Source organism: Hylobates moloch, unplaced genomic scaffold, assembly GCF_009828535.3.
Source record: "Hylobates moloch isolate HMO894 unplaced genomic scaffold, HMol_V3 SCAFFOLD_12, whole genome shotgun sequence".
Lineage (NCBI taxonomy): Eukaryota > Metazoa > Chordata > Mammalia > Primates > Hylobatidae > Hylobates > Hylobates moloch.
In genome coordinates, this window is record NW_026652287.1 from 15,798,474 (window position 1) to 15,821,478 (window position 23,005).

At 49.6% G+C, this 23,005-nt stretch overlaps 1 protein-coding gene across 1 annotated transcript in view; it reads left to right on the forward strand.

The window, feature by feature from the left end:
* Nucleotides 1-23,005, forward strand: part of TESC (tescalcin) — a 61,291-nt gene that overhangs the window by 17,984 nt on the left and 20,302 nt on the right. The window contains 1 exon segment of the mRNA XM_032168574.2: nt 6,802-6,871. Within this exon segment, the coding sequence (XP_032024465.2) occupies nt 6,802-6,871 (70 nt within the window).

Sequence of the window (23,005 nt, forward strand, 5' to 3'; positions counted from 1 at the left end):
CAGGTTCAAGCAATTCTCCTGCCTCAGCCTCCTGAGTAGTTGGGATTACAGGCATGCACCACCACACCCAGCTAATTTTTGTATTTTTAGTAGAGATGGGGTTTCACCATGTTGGCCAGGCTGGTCTCAAACTCCTGACCTCAGGTGATCCACCAGCCTCAGCCTCCCAAAGTGCTAGGATTAAAGGAGTGAGCCACCACAACCAGCCCCCCAATTTCTTACTGTTCTAAACAGGCAACCATGATTACCCTCGTCTGTTCATCTTTATACACCTGTCTTAATTCTTCAGGATTTGTTCCTAGGGATCAAGTTCTGATTCAAAGGGTATATACCAGCGCTGCCCAACACAAATAATAATGTGAGGTGTAATCATGGTAAATTTTCTAGTAGCTGTAATGTAATTACATTATGTAATGTAATTCTAAATTTTCTCATGGCGACATTAAGACAAAGAAATTAATGGTGAGATGAATTTTAATAGTGTATTTTATTTAGCCCATTATATTTAAAATATCATTTTTACCATATGATCAATATCAAAAGTTATTGCAGTCGTCTATGTTCTTTTTTGTACTTAGTCTTGGCAGGCTGGTGTGTGGTTTCTACTTCAGCACATCTCAGTCTGGGCTCACCACCTTCAAGGGCTTAGCAGCCACTTGGACAGGCAGGTGTGTTCCTTCACGTTGAAGTTTTTGATACAAAGTGACAGTTCACCTCCATCCCCAAAAGATTAGGCCAGTTAAACTCCCACCAGCCCCATGGACTGGTGTGCATTTCCCTCAGGTTGAAATCTAAAACCAGAAATAATGAGGTTCAGCTGCCAGGAACCAAAGCCCATCTCTGCCCATCATCCTCATGGCAACTGTGACCTCAGGGCCCTGGAGAAGGGCTCAGAGGTGAGGAGCAAGGAAGCTGGAAAAGCTTCCAACCCAGGAACCCTTGAGGAAAAGGCAGGTTCTTCTGTGGGCTTTGGGGCCCTGATGCAGGCAGACGTGCATCAGGTGCTTACGCGAGGGGCCCTGTTGGGGGCCCACGGTCAGCCCAGGGGTGGGGGTGGGCAAGGAGTGGTGGGGGGGCGCGGTTAGGAGGAAGCAGCTCACCAGGCATGTTGGGTTAGACCAGCTCCACCTGCCAGAGCCTGGGGTGTTCTGAAAGTCAGTTCCTGAGGCTTCAGAAATCATCGTTTCTCTCAGTTACTGTGCCGGAGGAGTCCTGCCTGTGCTGTGAGCTGAGCCCTTGGCTCCAGGGATTTGGGTAAAAAGAGGGCCCCAAAGGTGGGAGGTTGTCTTCCTAATCCTTTGCTTTCAATCAGGCAGGACAGAGGGAGTATGTGTATGTGAATTTGCATGTGTGTGCATGTTCTTTTTTTTTCCATCACCCAGGCTGGAGTGCAGTGGTGTGATCTCGGCTCACTGCAACCTCTGCCTCCCGGGTTCAAGTGATTCTCCTGCCTCAGCCTCCCAAGTAGCTGGGATTACAGATGTGCCCCACCATGCCTGGCTGATTTTTGCATTTTTAGTAGAGATGGGGTTTCACCATGTTGGCTGGGCAGGTCTCAAACTCCTGGCCTCAAGTGATCCACCTACCTCAGCCTCCCAAAGTGCTGGATTACAGGCGTGAGCCACCGCGCCCAGCCTTGCATGCACTTTGGATGCCGTTAACTGGAAACTCTTCATTAGATAAACTTCATCTAGGATGATTTATATACCTCTTCCTAGCTGTGGGACCTTGGGCACATCCCGGAGTTCTCATCTCTAGAATGGGCGTAGAATCATACCTACCTAACAGAACTAAGGAGAGAGTTGTACCAGCCCAGGCTTATCCAAGTAGAGTTGAACACAGAGGCCAGGAAACGGTAAATGCTCGTTAATGTCTGCCCTTGTTGTTATGATTATGCATGTAATTTATTTTTAAAATAGCTTTATTGAGATAAATTCACACACCATGAGATTCACCCCCATTTAAATTGAACCCCATAGTTTTAGTATAATCACAGGGTTATGCAACCATCAAAACAATATAATTTTAGAACATTTTTATCTCTCTCCAAAAGAAACTCCAGTGCCCATTAGCAGTGTCCCCCTGTTCTCCCTCTCCAGCCCCTCCCCTCCCTGGCCTCAGGCAACCACTGTGTACTTTCTGTTCCTAAGGATTTGTCCATCTGAGCATTTCATGCAAATGGAATCATCCAATGTGTGTCCTCTCCAGTGGCCTCTTTCACACACCAGGATGCTTTCAAGGTAGCGCTTTTTTTTTTTTTTTTTTTTTTTTTGAGATGGAGTCTGGCTCTGTCACCCAGGCTGGAGTGCAGTGGCACCATCTTGGCTCACTGCAACCTCTGCCTCCCGGGTTCAAGTGATTCTCCTGCCTCAGCCTCCCGAGTAGCTGGGATTACAGGTGCCTGCCACCACTCTCGGCTAATTTTTTTATTTTTAGTAGAGATGGGGTTTCGGCATGTTGGCCAGGCTGGTTTCAAACTCCTGACCTCAAGTGATCCACCCGCCTCCGCCTCCCAAAGCGCTGGGATTACAGGCATGAGCCACCGCACCCAGCCGTAACTCATCTTTAATAGTGGTTGTTTAGGTGCACTTGTTTAGCTGTAATTTCTAATCATTTATCATCAGATCAGTGTGTTTTGGGGATTAAGTGATCATACAAAAGGAGACAGACAAAAAAAAGAAAACAAAACACAGAACTACACGTTTTCTGCCAGACTGAGTTCAAATTGTGGGTCTGGGCCGGGCGCGGTGGCTCAAGCCTGTAATCCCAGCACTTTGGGAGGCCGAGGCGGGTGGATCACGAGGTCAGGAGATCGAGACCATCCTGGCTAACACGGTGAAACCCTGTCTCTACTAAAAAATACAAAAAATTAGCCGGGCGTGTTGGTGGGCGCCTGTGGTCCCAGCTACTCGGGAGGCTGAGGCAGGAGAATGGCGTGAATCCAGGAGGTGGAGGTTGCGGTGAGCCGAGATCGCGCCACTGCACTCCAGCCTGGGGGACAGAGAAAGACTCCGTCTCAAACAAAACAAAACAAAACAAACAAACAAAAAAAAATTGTGGGTCTGCCTCTATCAAGGTCAGTGACCTTGAGCAAGTTACATCCCTTCTGAGCCTCAGTTTGTTCTTCTATAAAATGGGAATAGTATGTCCCTCATAGGGTCATGGAAGGAACTAAAGAAGATGATGTGTGCCTGGGACACAGTACTCAGCCAGTGAATGACTTACTACTATCGATATTTATGAGATCTCTCAGCCATCTAGATAGGATCATGTAGGCTGAAAAACTTCATCACAAGACTATACATATACATTGTACATTAGAGAAAAATTGGAAAATATACATGAACCAAAAGCAAAACAGTCTTTAATCCAGGTATTGAGTGAGAAATAATTATTATTTTGGGGAAAATAGGATTTTTAAGTTACTTAAGCACATTTGTATATTTTTATGTCTTTTCCACAACATAGAGTTGTGCTGTCTCAGTAGCAAGCTGTTTTTAGGCAGTATATGTGGAATGTATTTCTCTGCAAATACACAACTGTCACTGTTAAAGGCAGTATACCTAAAAACAAATTTTTTTCTCCATCTTGCACTCTAAAGGTATACTTTAAAAAAAAAATTGGCTAAACATACCAAAAAGTGTTCGACCAATCTGTTTTTTGCTTTTTTTTTTTTTTTTTTGAGGCAGAATCTCGTTCTCTTGCCAAGGCTGGAGTGCAGTGGCGCGATTTTGGCTCGCTGCAACCTCCGCCTCCCGGGGTCAAGCGATTCTCCTGCTTCAGTCTCCCAAGTAGCTGGGATTACAAGTACCTACCACCATGCCTGGCTCATCTTTGTATTTTTAGTAGAGACGGGGTTTCATCATGTTGGCCAGGTCTCAGACTCCAGACCTCAAGTGATCTGCCCACCTCAGCCTCCCAAAGTGCTGGGATTACAGGCGTGAGCCACCGTGCCCAGCCCCAATCTGCTTTTGATGGTCACTTAGGGCAAGTCGAATTTTAAGCTATTTTAAAGAATACAAAGTTGAACACATTTATGTATTCATGTTTTTGTACCTGTTGCGTCTATTGTTTTTAGGATACATTCCTGCCAAGTGGAATTACAATTTTAAAAACTTTTTATTCATTTTTCTTTTTTCTTCCCAGATCTCCTTTAGTCAGGGAGGAATAACATTTTTTTTTTTTTTTTTTTTAGTAAATGTTTTGTCGTGATATAGTGCACATCCAGAACAGCGCATCACTCATAAGCATACAGACAGCTCTTTGAGGTTTCCGACAACACGACTATGTAAAGTGTACAGAGATCTAGAAATGGAACATTCCTAGAACCCAGAGCTCCCCTTTGCACTCCATTCAAGTTACTCCTGCTTATCTCATCCTCCAAAAGTCATTTACAACGTTAGCCTCATCTACGATGCCTCCCTTAAGAGCAGCCACAATCTTGACCTCTAACATTGTAGTTGAATTTTGCCTGTTTTTGAACTTTATGCAAATAGAATCATAAAATATGTACACTTTCCTGTCTGGTTGCTTTTGTCTGTGATTATATTGTTCATTCTCGCTGCTGTGTGGTATTCCATTGCTTGACTATACTACACATTAGCACTCTGCCATTGTTGGGCATGTGGGTAGTTTCCCGTTTAGGGCGATTCCAGTGGCACCGCCACGACGTCTTTGTACGCATGCTTGGGTGAACAGAAGTATGCATTATTTGTGTATATACCTAGGAGTGGAATTGCTAGGCCATGAAGTATGCCAGTGTCCTTGCTGAGACACCTATGATTTAAATCGCCATATTTTCCTGCAGAAAGGTAGAAATTGCACTTTGATGATTCACCTAACTGTTCCAAGTGTCAGTGGCTACATCTGTAACAAGAGGATACAGCCCCCTCCTAGAGTGTTGGGAGGAAGAGATGAGCTAATCACTGGAGCCGTGCCCACAGGAAGTAGGGAGCCCTCAGTCTGGGTTGGCAGCCTTAATGAGCTGCTGGAGATGCTTGAGAATACTGAGCTGTTGATTCTTGAGAATACTGAGCTGTTGATTCTTGAAGAGCCTGAGGCCAAAAAACAATGAGCAGGAAGTGAGGTGACCAGTTGGCCCCAGAAATTAGCTGCCTCTGTAACAGGAGCAAAACAGTGCTTAGGGGTAGGGAATGCTGGGAGGACTGAGGTGGGAGGTCACAGCTCCGCAGTCCAGCCTGTGTTTTGGAAAGGTGTGCGTGAACTGTATATAGTCCTCAGGAACCAGACCTAAAGGCCTTGAGCGCCAAGGTACTCTGGGCAGACAGGCAGTATTCCTTCGTGGTGAAGGCTGGCCTTGGGGTCGCACAGACTTAGAGTTCAGTCCCAGCTCTGCCGCTGTGTGTTGTGGGATCTTAAGTGCTCTCTGAGCCGCAGTTTTCAAATTATAAAACTGAGATAACGGCCAGGCATGATGGTTCACACCTGTAATCCCAGCACTTTGGGAGGCTGTGGTGGGCGGATCACTCAAGGTCAGGAGTTCAAGACCAGCCTGACCAGCACGGCGAAACCCCATCTCTACTAAACATACAAAAATTAGCTGGGTGTGGTGGTACGTGCCTGTAATCCCAGCTACTTGGGAGGCTGGGGCGCAAGAATCGCTGGAACACGGAGGCAGAGGTGGCAATGAGCTGAGATTGCACCACTGCATTCCAGCCTGGGCGACAGGGTGTGACTCTGTCTCAAAACAAACAAAACACCTGAGATAATATCCACTCACTTACTGAGTTGTTTTGATAATGAAGTGAGAAATGCAGATCATTGTTTAATATTGTGTGTTTTTTAGAGACAGGGTCTTACCCCATCACCCAGATTGGAGTCCTTCCATTTCTTTGCTCCACCAGATTCTCCTTACATTTCTCAGTATAGGTTTCCCAGATCATGTTCAACACCAGCCTGAACCCTTACTTCTTCTCGCTACTCATCTGACTCTGAGTCTGTGACTATAAAAAGCCCCTTTCTCAGGTAGGATAAAACTCATCTTCTGGAGTGGAAGAGGAAGAGTCAGACAACCAGATGCAGTTTTCTCTAGGCTGGGCATGGTGGCTCATGCCTGCAATCTCAGCACCTTGGGAGGCCGAGGCGGGCAGACTGCTTGAGTCCAGGAGTTTGAGACCAGCCTAAGCAACACGGTGAAACCCTGTATCTCTAAAAAAAAAAAAAAAAAAAAAAAAAAATCGATATCTATATCTATCTAGCTATATATATATGTATGTGTACATATATATGTATATGTGTGTGTGTGTATATATATGTATATGTGTATATATATATATATACACACAAAAATTAGCCGGCATGGTGACACTTGCCTGTAGTTGCAGCTACCCAGGAGGCCGAGGTGGGAGTGTCTCTGGAGCCCAGGAGGTGGAGGCTGCAGTGAGCTGAGATGCCGAGGTCGTGCCAGTGTACTCCGACCTGAGTGATAGAAGTGAAACCCTGCCACAGAAAAACAAAGTTTCTGTTTAGTGGGCTGGGGAAGGTCAGAGGCTGGGAGAATGGCCTGCTTCATGACTGCCCCGTCTCAGGAGCTATTAGTAATAGTTGTATTATTATTACTAAGGCAGTTGGAACTGATCACTGCAGAGCCGTTTCTGGGAAGAACGGGAAATCCTTTCTCTGCTGCTTCACCCAGCACTCGCTTTTGCCGTGGTGGGAGATGCTTTGAGAAGGGGTGCGGCAGCCAGTGGGGATGGGGCGGAAGAATATCTGCAGCCTCCCTCTGACAGTCAGTGATGTTTTTTTTCTGTCTTGTTTTTCTCTCTTTCCCCCACTTCTCAGTCTCATCGGATCAGATCGAGCAGCTCCATCGGAGATTTAAGCAGCTGAGTGGAGACCAGCCTACCATTCGGTAAGATTGGCAGCGGGTTTGGGTGCTGGATGGGGCCATGCCCTTGTGAATTTCTTGTCCTGTTTCTTTCCTTGAGTGCTGAGTGGCGGGGGTAGTTGTTTTTTATTTATTTATTTATTTTGGAGATGGAGTCGCGCTGTGTCACCCAGGCTGGAGTGCAGTGGTGCTGTCTCGGCTCACTGCAAGTTCTGCCTCCTGGGTTCACACCATTCTTCTGCCTCAGCCTCCTGAGTAGCTGGGACTACTGGTGCCCTCCACCACGCCTGGCTAATTTTTTGTATTTTTAGTAGAGACGGGGTTTCACCGTGTTAGCCAGGTTGGTCTCGATCTCCTGACCTTGTGATCCGCCCTTCTCGGCCTCCCAAAGTGCTGGGATTATAGGCGTGAGCCACCGCGCCGGGCCAACTGTAGTTGTTTTAATGCTTCTGGTCTCTTCTAAGACAAGATGTTCCCAAACAGTAAGGAAAGAACCACTTCTGTTTCTATGAGGATCCCGCAATTATAAATTATAACTAGCGTGGAAGCGAGGAAGGGCTCTTCAGCCACCCCCTGCCTCACCCTGACTTCCTCGGATGGAATGTGCTTGGAATCTCAGACACATATGGAGGACCTGTTAAATCCCAGGATCCTTCCAACTGCCGGGCACACAAAGATGAATCAGTTGTGGTGCAGCCCGACTTAGGGGCTCGGGCTGTCATCAGGACCTCTGTCTTTTGACTCTCCTTCTTTAGGGTTAGTTCCAGCCTCAGGCAAGATGGGGGTGGCCGCCTCAAATTTCTGTTAAGGAAAATCAACCTTCTGCATTATGTTTTGTTAATCTTTTAGATAGCTTTAGGTTGCTTTTTAATGAAGAGGAATGCCTTAAACTGTATTCTGGTTGAATTATTTGTTATTTGGGTATTTTTAATTTTTTTGAGACACAGTCTCGCTCCGTCACCCAGGCTGGAGTGCAGTGTTGTGATCATAGCTCACTGCAGCCTCAACCTCTTGGGCCCAAGTGATCCTCCTGCCTCAGCCTCCGAAGCAGCTGGGACCACAGGCATGTGCCATCACACCCAGCTGATTTTTTAATTTATTTTTATTTTCGTAGAGGCAGGGTCTTGCTGTGTTGCTCAGGCTGGTCTGGAACTCCTGGGCTCAGGTGATCCTCCCGCCTTAGCTTCCCAAAGTGCTGGGACTACAGGCATGCACCACCACACCAGCTAATTTTTAAAAGTTTTTGTAGAGATGGGGGTCTCACTATGTTGCCCAGGCTGGTCTCAAACTCCTGGCCTCAAGCAGTCCTCTCATTTCTACCTCCCAAAGTGCTGGCACTACAGGTGTGCACTGCTGCACCAGACCTGTTAATTGTTTTGTATTTTTTTTTTTTTTTGAGACATGGTCTTGCTATGTTACCCAGGGTGGTCTTGAACTCCTGAGCTCAAGCAGTCCCCCCGCCTCAGCCTCTTGAGTGGCTGGGATTACAAGCGAGTGCTGCTTGAGTTACTTACAGCTAGGTTAGTGAGAGGTCCTTGTCAGTGACTTGATCATCTCAGAGTTCATGAGGAAGCTTCAAGTTGAACAAATTTCTACCATAAACTTCTAACAGATGTAGTTTCCTAAAATAAGCATTCAGAGTCTCAAGGTTACAGCTTGTTGGAACTTTGAAACAAACCTTTTAATACTCCAGGAAAACTTCCTTCTTAGTAAACAGACTTAAATTTCCCCTAGGTTTTATGGAAACTGACATATAAATGTCCACTTTCTCTTGTGTGTCTAAACACAGGCATATTGTTAATCCAGTATATTTCATTCTTAATTTCAAGAGCTCAGATTCTGACGGTCTCATGATTCTTGTGGCCTCTGGTCTCAGTTTGATTGCATCCAAGGCCGACTTAAAGACAATTAAGATTTATACCTTTAATTCTACACATCTTGCCCACCAAGCCCAGTGGAGGAGAGAGAACCTGAGCCCAGCAGAAGAGTCAGCTGGCTTCTCATTGGCTCTGATGGGGTCACGGGCCTGAGTGAGCCAATCGCTGTGGCCAAAGACCAGACATACAAATGTTTTCCCCTAGAACTATAAGGGCATGGGGCTTGGGGTCAGTTTCCTCCAAGGACAGGGATGGAGGGCGGGTGGTTTCAACCAGGGCAAGGTGAAACCTCTTTGGGCCACAGGCTGAGGAGTGTATAGCATGACACAAGTCAGCCAGGCACTGAGATCTAACGGGGAGGTGGCATATATGGACACTGGATGTTGGAAAATAGTGTCAATGGCATGCTTTGCTTGTTCCTTCAGAAGTTAATGAGCAGCCTGGGCAACATAGCAAGACCCTTTCTCTACAAAATGTTTAAAAATTAGCCAGGTCTGGTGATGCACACATGTAGTTCTGACTACTTGGGAAGCTGAAGCAGGAGGATCACTTAAACCCAGGGGTTCAAGACTGCAGTGGGCTATGAATGCACCACTGCACTCCAGCCTGGGCAACAGAGCAAGACCCTGTCTCTTAAAAAGTTCATGAGCATCTGCTCTGCGCCAGGTGTTTGGTACCTACGCTGGTAGATGCAGCCACTATGGAGTTCACAGTGGAGGATGTGGGAAGGCAGAGCCCCTTTGTCCTCAAGACAGTTTTCCAGCAAGTGGAGCCCCCAGCCCTGTAACACACTGCCTTGGACTTATTGTTATGCATCTGATGTTAGATCCATCCAACCTTGGGTGGTGAACTTTAGGTTCATATTCTACATGCATAGAGATGCAGACGCAAAAACCCAGGCTTCAGAGTCCAGCTGTATTAGAATCCTTCATGCCATTGGCTGTGTGGCTTCGGGCTGGTCACTTCGTTTTGCTGAGCTAGTCTCCTCATCTGGAAAGTGAGCATGGTCACTCGGGATTTGATTTGAGCATTAAAAATGAGCAGTGGGCCGGGCACTGTGACTCACGACTATAATCTCAGCACTTTGGGAGGCCAAGGCTGGAGGATTGCTTGAGCCCAACCTGGGCAACACAGTGAGACCCAATCTCTAGGGAAAAAAAAAAGCAGGTGCAAGCAGGGCAATTTAGCTCTAAGCGGGGTTCATAGGCATTTGGCAAATGGGGCTATTCTTCCACCCCCATCCTGAGGGTCTAATCTGAGTGTGGTGGGGGCCCAGGTGCTGTGTGAGGAGGAGGATATGATGCCGTTGGAGGCCCCTCCCACTTTTAGGTTCTAGGCGCTGAGCCCTGATGCATTGCCTAGCACCCCATCATAGGCTTACGAGGGGACGTACTAAAATGGCATTCCCTACAATTTTTTTCCAACTTGAGTGTGCTCGAATCACCTGGGAATCTTGCTGCCATGCAGGTTTTGCTTCTGCAGTTCTGGGGTGGGGCCTGAGACTCTGCATTTCTAACAAGTGCCTCCGTTGCCCAGCACCATGGACAGCACACAGTAGGTCCTCCATGGTTGAGTGGGTGGAGCGTCCTCCTCCTGCAGGAGCTGAGCTGGCACGGCCTCTCTGTGCTGATGGCGCCGGACTCCTACCTCCCAGGCCTCACCTGCCCAGGCTCAGCTTAGAAATGTGAGCCGTTGGTCCTGCCCTGCCACCCCAAACCTTGTTTGCCCCTCTCCTGCACACCCATCCCCAGGACCTCATATGTAGCACCCTTGCACAAGCCCTCAGTGTGCCTGCCTGGCAGGGTCATTCAAAGGAGCCAGTGAACAGCCTCTGCTCAACAGCCCTCTGTGGCTACCCAGTGCCATCAAGGTCATCTTTGTGTTCTTTATGTGGGACTCACACAGGTGTGTAGATATTGGCTTCTGCTTTGCTGAGGCCTCAGTGTGGACCACATCTTCCAAGGCACGTCTCCTGCCCCCTGAAGCCCCACAGCCTCCTCCTGGGGGTGCCCCATCCCAACACTGACAGCACAGAATTATAACTGCCCCTCATCCCCTTACCCCAGGGTGCCCCATCCCAACATTCCCAGCACAGAATTATAACTGCCCCCACATCCCCTTACGCCAGCAGACTGTGGCTTCTTGGGGGGCAGGAACTGATCGCCTTTTTCCTTGGCCAAAGTGCTGAGTCCAGGGCCTGTAACACAGTAGGTGCTGTGAGAGTGCTCAAATGAACAAGTGAAGGGATGAATGAATAAATGAATGAATGAAAGAACAAAGGAATGAGGAGTGAATATGATGACTAACAAGAGTTCTTTCCAGCACAGGAAGCATGGCCTCCGTGAGGCCTGTTGTCATTAATAGTACTTCCTTGTTAGGTTGACGTAATCCAGGTGAAAGAATTCAGCAGGAGTCTTGGCACACAGAAACAGCTCACAAATGTAAGCTCTTATTATTTGAACGTGTTTTATGTGCTACACAGCAGGAGTGTGTTACTTCAATCTTTTTTTTATTTTTTGACAGAGTCTCGTGTGTTGCTCAGGCTGATGTGCAGTGGTGCGATCTCGGCTCACTGCAGCCTTGACCTCCCAGGCTCAAGTGCTCCTCCTGCTTCAGCCTCCTGAGTAGCTGGGACTACAGGTGTGTGCCACCACACCTGGCTCGTTTTTTGTATTTTTGTAGAGATGAGGTCTTACCACGTCGCCCAGGCTGACTTCAGTCCTACAGAACCCGGTAGGAAGTAGAGGTAGGGACGCTCACTCTCCCCGTTTTACAGATGGGAAAGTAAGGCTAGAGAGAGATGCCATGTACCTGGCCCTGAGTCACACAGCTCATAAGTGGAGGAGCTGGGGTTTGAACCCAGTGCCAAGATTCTGCTGCAGGAAGCCAGGGGCATTGCCTTGATTTGCAAGTGATCTCTGAGGACCTCAGTCTCCCTGCCCTGCTATTGGGGGTGGGGGAGGTGCGTTCGTAATTCCCGTCACCACCACCCTGGTCTCAGAGCTTCAGAGTCGGCTTCGAGGTTCGTGTCAGCTGCACATAGTGACAGCCCCAGCCCAGCCTGCAGGAAGGAGGTGACTGACCACAGCTTCTTATGCAAACAGGCCTACAGGAAGGGCCTCCTTCCAGCCTCCCAGAACTGCTTTGCCTAATCCTAATCCACCCTCCAGGGCCTAGAGAAGGGAGATGAGGTAGCTTTTCAAGGTTCCCCTGGCCTTTTCCTGCCCATCTTCCCCTGAGCAGCCCTGGCTTGGGAACTGGGCCCCAGTGCTGTCCCCTCTCTGCCAGGGGTTTTCTAAGTGATCCCAGGCCCGGTCTTCAACCTCTCAGATCCCTGGCACATCTTGGAAGCTGTCCAGCAGGCCCTGGGCTGTGCTGAGTTTTCAGAGCATGGACAAAATTCCTTTTCTTTCTGGGGACATTCCCCCACATGGAAATGGCGTTGATTGGGGTTCCCTAGTGAAGGCCCCTGGCACCCCACTACAATCTGCAATGGGGGAGAGGGTGCCACCTCCTTTGCCCCCTCCCGCTCAGACAGCGAAGGACCTACGTGCTTATGAGGATCCCACAGGAGGCTCGTGAAGACCTTGAATGCAAAAGTCCCCTTAAAAATGATCATTCAGAACCACAGGCTTTAGATGCAGATGAATAAGATTTGTAAGTTGCACTTAAAAGTTTAAAGAATTGGATTTCTAAATGTGTGGCTTGACAAATTGAATATAGCTTTACAAACTCTCATGAGGCAATTGATGGACCAAAATTGATTTTATTTTTAAGCCACCATTTCTTATCTGTGTTGGGCCTGGTCCCATCTCTTTCCAGAAGTCATCTCAGGACATCTAGGGGAGAGTTTGTCTTGCGGCATTGAAAGTCCCACTTCAAGGCCTTACTTTTGCGTGGGTTCTTTACACAGCCCAGTACCTGATTTTTTAGACATTCATATTGTTGGCTGGGCACGGTGGCTCGCTCTGTAATCCCAGCACTTTGGGAGGCTGAGGCTGGTGGATCACTTGAGGTCAGGAGTTCCAGACCAGCCTGGCCAACATGGTGAAACCCTGTCTCTACTAAAAATACAAAAATCCGTTGGGCGTGGTGGTGTGCGCTTGTAATCCCAGCTACTCGGGAGGCTGAGCAGGAGAATCGCTTGAACATGGGAGGGGGAGGTCGCAATGAGCTGAGATCGTGCCACTGCACCCCAGCCTGGGCGACAGAGTGATTCTGTCTCAAAAAAAAAAAAAATTCATTTTGTTATGTTCCCTTTTTAAAAGAGGGCACCCCCAAATTGTATATGCTTCAGGATCCTCAAGACCTGAATTCATCCAGACCACAAAGCACTGAATTTCTGTGGCCTCTCGGCAAAATGCCTGAATAGAAAAATAAAAAAGGAATGTCTATCTAATTCTAACACATTCATTAGCCACCTACCATGCGGGGGGCTCTTCCCCTGTCCTCAGAAATTTTCCATCTAGCAGAGGAGACCTCCACAGGTAAACCTGTTAAAAGGTCAGAATTTTAAATAATGAAGAAAATACAGAAATGGCTTCTTGCACTTTTTCTTTCTCTTTTTGGGCCCCTGAACTGGTAAACGTTTTAAACAGCAATTTTTAATTTCCTGATAGCATGCTGGCAGGCTTATAAATGCCAGAAATAGACACTATGGAATACTTCAGACGTAATGGTGCAGGCCATTAGGAGGCATGATTAGATAAAGCCACGTTACAAAAAATATTTTTAGATTCATCAAGCCATTGAATGTGGAGTAATTCCGGAGGTAAATGCAACCACAGATGTACACAGGGAAGAGAAAAAAAGGGACTCCATGCTCCATGACGAATGCCATCAACCTGTAGCCCCATGTTCTGATAGCCCAGACAGCGGGGCGTCAGCAAAGTGTCCTAACTCCAGGTCCTGTTTTTCTTCCTTGAGCAGTGTTCCTTTTGTTTTTTTCTTTGAGACAGAATCTCACTCTGTCAGCCAGGCTGGAGTGCTGTGGCGCAGTCTTGGCTCACTGCAACCTCCCCCTCCCAGGTTCAAGTGATTGTCTTTACTCAGCCTCCCAGGTAGCTGGGATTATGGCACCCACCACCACACCTGGCTAATTTTTGTATTTTTAGTAGAGACAAGGTTTCACCATGTTGGCCAGGCTGGTCTGGAACTCCTGACCTCAGATGATCTGCCCGCCTCAGCCTCCCAAAGTGCTGGGATTACAGGTGTGAGCCACCACACCCAGCCCCTCAGCAGTGTTCTTACCACTGCTCTGTCATTTTTTTTAAGTTACCACAGAGTTGGCCCAGTGTGGTAGCTCACACGTATAATCTCAGCACTTTGGGAGGCCGGGGTGGAAGGATTGCTTGAATCCAGGAGTTTGGGACCAGCCTGGGCAACATAGTGAGACTCTGTCTCTACAAAAAAAAAATTTAAAAATGAGCCGGGCATAGTGGCATGCACCTGTGGTCCTAGCTACTCGGGAGACTGAGGTGGGAGGATTATTTGAGCCTGGGAGGTTGAGGCTGCAGTAACTTGTCTCGCCACTGCACTCCAGCCTAGGTGATGAAGCGAGACTCTCTCAAAAAGAAAAAAAAGCACACGGTTGTGAGCAGAAACGGGAGCCCAGCTGCCATCAGCAGAGTGCTAACGTGTGCCAGGCACTGGGCTCAACGCTCACATGGTCTCAGGAACCCTCTGAGGTTGACACTAATATCCCCATTTTACAGATTAAGCAACCGAGGCTGAAGAGGTTAAAATTACACAGTAGGGCCTCAGTTCAAAAGTAAAGCTGGCTAGTGCAAGAGGTGTAGCCTCAAACCACTGCAGTGATGTTGCTCTTCACCAGAATTAAATCCCCTTTTAACCCAGTCACTTTGCTTTGCTTTTAACCTGTCTATGATATGACCACTTTTTGAGGGGATGGGAGCAAGATCTTGTCCTGTTGTCCAGACTAGGGTGCAGTGGTGCAATCATGGTTTACTGCAGACTCCAACTCCTGGGCTCAAGCGATCATCCTGCCTCAGCCTCCTGAGCTGCAGCTGGGACCACAGGTATGCACCACCACATCCAGCTAATTAAAAAAAAAAAAATTTTTTTTTCTCGTAGAGATGCGAGTCTTGCTAGGTTGCCTAGGCTGGTCTCGGACTCCTGGTTCAAGCAATACTCCTGCCTCAGCCTTCCAAAGTGCTAGGATTACAGGCATGAGACACCATGCTTGGCCTCAACAGCTTTTTTTAGAAATACTATACTCATAAGGAAGCTGCTGAGGCCCTACCTAGCTCAGCAGGCTGTTCCACCATCAGAATTTAATATATTCCAAGAGGCAGCGAGTCCTCCCTTTAAAAGCCTCAGCTAGGATGATGCACGTTCACGTAAAGAGGAAAACCTGCTACGGTGGCTGTAAAGATGCCCAGAAAAGACAGCGGGCGTGAGGCAGCTGGACTTGCACATCTGCTTAGGTGAGAGCATTAAGGCAGACGTGAGGAGAGCCACCAAGGGGGTAGTTTGGTGTGAAAAGGTGCGGAGGCGTTCCTGAGGCAAAAGGCAGCTTTCTAAACGGTCTTAGTTTTATTAGCAGGTACTCACATATAAAGCTTTTATAGAGATTCTTTTCCCAGGATGGTTGATACTGACATGGTCCTTGCTTACAAGCCTGCAAATGTCCAGGGCCTTCCGTGATGGGTTTTAGAGCTGATGATCCTGCAGGGTTGAGAAGGGGAGGCTCCCCTTCCCCTCCTGGGGTGCTTCTATTCTGATGCTTACGTGCGTGAGGGGTAATCGGAGAGAAAACTAGCACATCAGCCAGTTCATGCTATAACACGAGAAATATACTAAGGTTGGCTGGGCACAGTGGCTCATGCCTGAAATCCCAGCACTTTGGGGGGCCGGGGTGGGCAGATCACTTGCAGTCAGGAGTTCCAGACCAGCCTGGTCAATGTGGTGAAATCCCATCTCTATTAAAAATACAAAAGTTAGGCCGGGCGCGGTGGCTCATGCCTGTAATCCCAGCACTTTGGGAGGCTGAGGCAGGCAGATCATGAGGTCAGGAGATCGAGACCATCCTGGCTAACATGGTGAATCTCTACTAAAAATACAAAAAATTAGCCGGGCGTGGTGGCGGGCACCTGTAGTCCCAGTTACTCGGGAGGCTGAGGCAGGAGAATGGCGTGAACCCGGGGGCGGAGCTTGCAGTGAGCTGAGATCATGCCACTGCACTCCAACATGGGCAACAGAGCGAGACTCCATCTCAAGAAAAAAAAAAAAAAAAAAAAAAATTTAGCCATTCGTGGTGGCGGGCGCCTGTAGGTCCCAGCTACTCAGAAGGCTGAGGCAAGAACATCTCTTGAACCCAGGAGGTGGAGGCTGCAGTGAGCCGAAATCGCACCACTGTACTCCAGCCTGGGTGATAGAGTGAAGCCCTGCCACACACACGCACACACACACACACACACACACACACACACACACACACACGCTAAAGGAAGGAAACAGGGCAGACAGCCATCCCCTGGAACCCTAGGGAGGAGAGGTGAGGAGAGGGTCCTTGGGGTAGGTGGTCACGGAAGGTGCCACTGAGGAGGCCACATCTGGGATAAGACCAGGAGAGAAGGAGCCGGTGTGTGAAGAGAAGAGGGAGGGGAGCTCCAGGCAGAGGGCCCAGCACATGAGGAGAATCGGAGAGTTGGGGGCAGATCACAGAGGGTTTGCCTTTGCCCTAGTGATGACTTGGGCTTCCTTTTGTCCTTGAAATAAAATGCACAGATGTGGCCTGAAACACCAGCTGTACGTTAGCTCCTACTTTTTTGTTGCTGTTTTGCTCAGTTGCCCAAGCTGAAGTGTGGTGGTTCGATCTCGGCTCACTGCAGCCTCAACCACCCAGGCTCAAGCGATCCTCCTATCTCAGCCTCCTGGAACTTACAAGCATGTACCACCATGCCCAGCTAATTTTTGTATTTTTTGTAGAGATGGGGTCTTGCCATGTTGCCCAGGCTGGTCTTGAACTCCTGGGCTCAAGCAGTCCACACACCTCAGCCTCCCAAAGTGCTGAAATTATAGATGTGAGCCACTGTGCCCGGCCAGCTCCTACATCTGAATGTCCTCCCAGGACCTCTCCCCTGAGCTCCTGACTCAGGTAGCAACTGCCCATCCACTTAATATCCAAAAGACATGCCACTTAACATGCCCCTTTCAAAGCAAGCACCTCCTCATCCCTCCCAGAGGCCCCCCCGTTCCTCTGTGGTGAACAGCAGCCTCACAGTTCCCTGCAGTGGTCACCTTTGATTCCTCCCTTTTTCTCAGCCCTGCTTCCAGTTCATCAGCAAACGCTGCCATTTCTACCTCCCAACGAGCCCGGGATTTGCTACTTCTCTCCCCTTCTTCCTCTGCTCCCCCAACCCCTGCCCTCATCCAGCTGCCATGGTCTCTGGCCTGGGATGCCCCAACAGCCTCCTCCCTGGTCCCCCTGTGTCTGTCTTCATTGCCCATCCACCATCCAGGCTCACAGTACCATGTGGGAGGGTCCTATGAGAATGTCTCTTCTCTGCTGAAGATGTTCTGTCTCACCCATTGGGAGTCAGAGCCACCGCTGAGGCCTCTCAGTGTCCTTCTGGCCCCTGTATGGTTGGGCCCCTGCTACACCCATCTCCCCAATTATTTTTGCCCAAGTTACATGAACATTCTTTCTGTTCCCCACCCTAGGGCTCTAGCTCATGCTGTTCCTTCTTCTTAGAATGCTTTTCCCCTAGAGCAGGGTTTTTGGGCTTGGGCTCTGGGGCTGGATGATTCTTCGTTGGGGGTTGTCCTGGGTACTGTGGGGTGCTGAGCAGCATCCCTGGCCTCCACCCACCCTCCCCACCAGCTGGACCCATGGGAGTCGAGAACCTCCCCTCCTTCAGGTCTCTGCTCAAATGTCACTTTTTTCCCTGTGGCCTTTCTGTGGTCAGCCTCATTTAAACTTGTACCAGCCTCCTGCAGTCCCCTTCCCTTTCTCTGCTGAATTTCTCTGCAAAGTACTCATCACTCCCTGAGATACTCTTTCCCATCTCTTTTGTGCTCTCCTAGATTCCCCATAAGGGATCGTGTCTGTCTTTACCTCTGCAGCCGGCACCTAGAACAGTGCCTGGCTCCTCGAAGGGGCTCGAATGCTTGTCGCTGAGTTGCTTTCACTGTAAGAAGTCAATGCCAGGTGTCGGGGAAAGTGGGGGACTGACATGGGGCAGGGACAGGGATGAGAAGGTGTGTGCCCGGGGGAATGGTCTTGGCGATGTTGTCTAGCTTTTCAAAGAAGCATTTGCCAGGAGCAAAAAGGACCAGGCCTTTCTTGCCAGAATCTTCTGTGCAAAAATGTGGATAGGAGAATTTCCTGGTACATTTGGGCAATTCCAGGTGCTTTGAAACATTGAGAGATTAAGAGGCCAGCAGTTCTCATGCATTCACATGCACGTGAATGCCCTGGGGACTGCGTTAAAATGCAGGTTCTGTAATCCCAGCACTTTGGGAGGCCAAGGAGGGAGGATCACTTGAGCCCAGGAGTTCAGGACTAGCCTGGGCAATATAGTGAGACCCTGTCTTTACCAAAAATAAATTGAGTGTGATAGTGCACACCTGCAGTCCCAGCTGCTCAGGAGGCTGAGGAGGATCACTTGAGCCCAGGAGTTCAAGGCTGCAGTGAGCCATGAATGCACCACCGTATTAATGCAGGTTCTGATTCAGTAGGTCTGGAGTAGGGAGAGATGGTGCATCTCTAATAAGCTCCAGGTGATGCAGATGCTGCTGGCCCAGAAACCACACTTTGAGTATCTTGGCTACTGGGAAGACACTTGCTGAGTGACACGCAGTCTCTGCCTTCAAGAGTCCCCATGGGGCCTCAGCTTCCCCACTGTGGGGGACACCAAATGCTGAACAGTGAGTGCAGGAAGGGGAATCAGAGGGGCACTGGGCAGGCAGTGCAGGAAGGGGAACTCAGAGGGACATTGGGCAGGCAGCCCGGCAAAGTGGCCTCCCTCAGTGCGGGGAGCCCTGGAGCGGTGGAAGTTCCAGCCTGAGAATCTGGGGCCTGGCTGCACCCTCACCTTGGAGGTCGGTTAGCCTTGCAGTGGTTGGTGGGGGTTGGGCAGCTCCATGCTCAATACCCCTAGAGAGAACTTTGCAACTGAGCTGGGCCCCGAAAGCCGCCGGAAACCAACCCACACCACGAGGCTTGAGGAAGAGCCTGGCACAGTCCTCGGTGGTTTTTTGAGCCTGGTCCTTCCCTTCTTGTCAGCCTGATGCTTGTCCTGCCCTCTTCCTGGGTCCCAGATGGGGCCTCTCGGGCTGGGTGCTGGGTGAGAGCAGTTGCCTCACTCTTTCTCTGTTTAAGGTAAAAATGCACAACCGGAAGGAAGGAAGTGGTGAGAGTGAGGAAGCGCAAGATGGTTCGAGCCAGCCTGGAGACAGAGCTGGAGTCCCGCGCCAACTCTAGCTGTGTGACTGGGGCTTAGTCTCCTTGCCTCTCTGGGCCTTATGTTCTGGTCTGTAAAATAGGATCATCACTGTTGCCGCTCATGATTGTGTGGGGTGATTAAGCGTTGCGTGCTTAGCACAGCTTGATGTCGCCAGAGCCCTTCATGACTCCAGGGGGACATTCTGAAGCCCCGAGGGCTCAAGCTGTCCCGCAGGAGGCCTGGAAGGTGTGTGGCCCTGGAGCCCTACTGGGCAATCCCCTCTACCCTGATGGTCACTGGGGCAGCACCACTGGCCACTGAGAATCAGCTCTGGCTGAGGGCAGTGACCTGCCCTCAGCCCTGGGCTCTGAGGTGAGGCAGAGCCCATTCCCATGGCTGCAGCCTGGGCTGCGACACCTTTAGCCGAGCCGGTTCATCCAGCCTGGCGAGGACCTGGGGAGGAAGGAAAACAAAACTGACACGAGTATTGATGGAGCATGAAACTGATGAAATGAAAAGGTTAGCCCGTCCTAAGCACTGGACTCAAGGCCGGCACTCTCCTTGTTGAAAACGGACATTGGCAGGTTTTAGGGAAAGTCCCTGAAGGCCAGGCACCACCATGCCACTGCCTGGGTCCGCCAGTATCATTCTTAACAATGAGAAGTGGCTTCATCTCTCTGCCTCAGTTTCTTCATCTTTGAAATGGGCACAGGCCGGGTGCAGTAGCTTACACCTGTAATCCCAGCACTTTGGGAGGCTGAGGAGGGCAGATCACCTGAGGTCAGGAGTTCGAGACCAGCCTGGCCAACATGGTGAAACCCCGTCTTTACTAAAAATACAAAAATTAGCTGGGCATGGTGGCGCACACCTGTAATCCCAGCAACTCCAGTGGCTGAGGCACAAGAATCACTTGAACCCAGGAGGCAGAGGTTGCAGTGAGCAGAGATCACACCACTGCGCTCCAGCCTGGGCGGCAGAGTGAGACTCCGTCTCAAAAAATAAAAAAAAACTAAGAAAATAAAATGGGCATAAGTACCTACTTTATAGGGTTGTTGTGAGCCCTATGTAATAATGTAAAGCTCAGAATAGTTCGTTCCATTTTGAGGGTACATAGGTTAGGTGCTGTTACATTATTATTATTACTACTATTAATACTGCTGCAGCGATTACTGTTACTGCTGCTGCTGCTGCCGTTATTACTGTTATTATTTTAAAATTAAGAGCTCACCCTGTGTCAGGTAGTCTGCTCAGCATCTTATGTGGATTTATCTCATTTGATCATCTCATTAGCCCCATCATGTTACCTGGATATTCCTATGATCCCCATTTTACAGATGAGAAATCACGGCTTGGAGGTGTGCTGTGATTACTCAAAACCATGTGCCTGGTAAGGGGCAGAGCCTGGGCCAGCACCCCTCTCCCCGTCTTGTGTTTGACCCTGAACCATCCCCTTTGATATGGGAAGGATTAGGTCTGCACCCATCTCACAGATGAGGAAACTGAGGCTCTAAGAGTCAGGCACCAGTGGTGAGGGGGAGGTGAGAGTCAGGTGTGGGTGTAGTAGGTGCCTATGGAGAGAGAGAGAGAGAGCAGAGGCAGCGGGCTTCAGAGCCATTTACACACCCACTGGGGGTTGTGAAGCCAGCACCTGGGGACACTGTGTCCCCAGCTCAGTTCCCAGCAGGTCAAGCACGTCTTGTTGCTGCTGGATGGGGACAGGCCTCTTGTGTTGAGTTAATTTCTTCTCCAGGCACATGGGTCAGGCTCTTCTAGGTGGTTTCTCCCCTACCTCTCCTCCCTCTCTCCTGGGACATTGGGGTCTGCTCTCCTTCCAGGGTCTGGACACCTGGGCCCTGGGGAAGGCACCTGGGGAAGGGCAGTGCCTCAGGATGGACCAGACAAAGAGGCAAGCCCTGCCTGCAGCCACCTTCATTATTCACTCAGCAAACCATTTATTGATCACCTTGCCAAGCCCAGCAGTGTAAGGCGTTGAGGACGGGGTGCTGTGGACATCACAGGGTCACCATCCTGCAAGCTGCCATCTGTGGTGCACTCCCAGTTCTCCAGACACTGTGCTGAGCATGTTGCGGACTTTATCTCCTCTAAACTGTACAGCAACCCTGTGAGGTTCCTGTTTGCAAAGGAGCAGACAGAGGCTGGGTGAGGCAATGCCATTTGACCCGGGTAGCAGAGCAGGGTAGAGCCCAAGTGTGATTCCAGAGGCTGTACCCTTTATCCTCCGTCAGTATCAGTGTGCCCTCCTCACAGACGAGAAAACTGACAGGAAGGATTAGCAACAGCCAGTGAAAGTCAGAGAGGGTTTGGCTAGCAGCATAGCAGCCAGTGGCTTCTCTGTTCTCCCAGATTCCCTCTGGAGCTCCATGTGGTCCCTTTCTCAGGGATCTGGGCCTTGGAAAATGGATTCTGTTCAGATGGCCAGGGAGAGTCGGGCAGCAGGTGTCTGGTGAGAGTCTGGCTGTACGCTACCTGGCTTCCAAGCTGACTCTTCCACGCCCTCACTGGGTGAGCTGGGGCAGGTCGCCGAACCTGTCTGTGCTGAGCCTCAAGCGTTGGAGATAATAGGAGCCCTTGTGGGGTCACTGGGAAGCGAGATGGCTGCGGCCAAGTCGCTTGCATGGTTGTGAGCTGTAGCTGTCATTGTCATCTGATCGTGATTTCGTAGATCATCTCCCTGGTAACCTTGACTCATTCAGGGCTCTGGTCTCTCTATTCTGTCCCCTCCTGTGGTCACCTCCCACTAATGAGGAAAAAGGGCAGGGCATCCAGCTGTCTGTGAGCAGCGAGGGTGCGACCTGCATACAGAAAAGCGTGTGTCACACACAGAGGGACTTTCACAGACGGAACATGCAACAGAATGTTTCCGGCTCTCAAAAGGCCCCCATATTCCCTCTCAGTCACCCCGAACTCTGGGGCGGTTTATCACCCCGACTGCAGAGGTTCGTGTTGTCACTTTCTGTTCTTTACATAAATGGAGTCATAGTGCAGTAGCACAGTGGTTCTTTTTTTTTTTTTAAAGACTTATTAGAAAATTTTAACAGCTTTATGGAGCTGTAATTCACATATTATAGAATTCGCCCATTGAAAGTGTACAGTCCATTTTAGAACACCTCAGAAAGAAGCTTCGCACCCATTAGCTATCACCCCGTCCCCAGCCCCTGGAAACTGCATCTCTCCACTTTGTCTCCCTGCATTTGTCTTTCTGGATGTTTCCTATAAATGGCATCGTACACCATTTGTGTCTGGCTTCTTCCACTGAGCATCATGTCTTCCAGGTACATCCGTGCTGTGGCATGGATGAGAATCTCATTCCTGGACAGGTGCAATGGCTCACGCCTGTAATCCCAGCACTTTGGGAGGCCGAGGTGGGTGGATTTCCTGAGGTCAGGAGTTTGAGACCAGCCTGGCCAACTGGTGAAACCGCACCTCTACTAAAAATACAGAAGTTAGCTGGGCGTGGTGGCACACGCCTGTAATCCCAGCTACTCGGGAGGCTGAGGCAGGAGAATCACTTGAACCTGGGAGGCGAAAGTTGCAGCCGAGATCCACCATGGAGCAGGCCCATGGAGATTGAGCCGAGATCGCACCACCGTGCTCCAGCCTGGGCAATAGAGTGAAACTCTGTCTCAAAAAAACAAAACAAAACAAAAAACCTTGTTCCTTTTTATGGCCAAAAAAAATCTTATTTTTTTTCATGGCCAAATAACATCCCATCTCTCTGGGCCAGCTGTCCCGAGTCTGCCTCCTTTGGAACTGGGTTCCTGGGAATCTAAAACATGGGTCTGCCCTGACACGGCTACTGAGTTTGGCCAGAGGCCATGAGTGAGCCCAGCTGAAAGGCCTGGGTGGGAGGG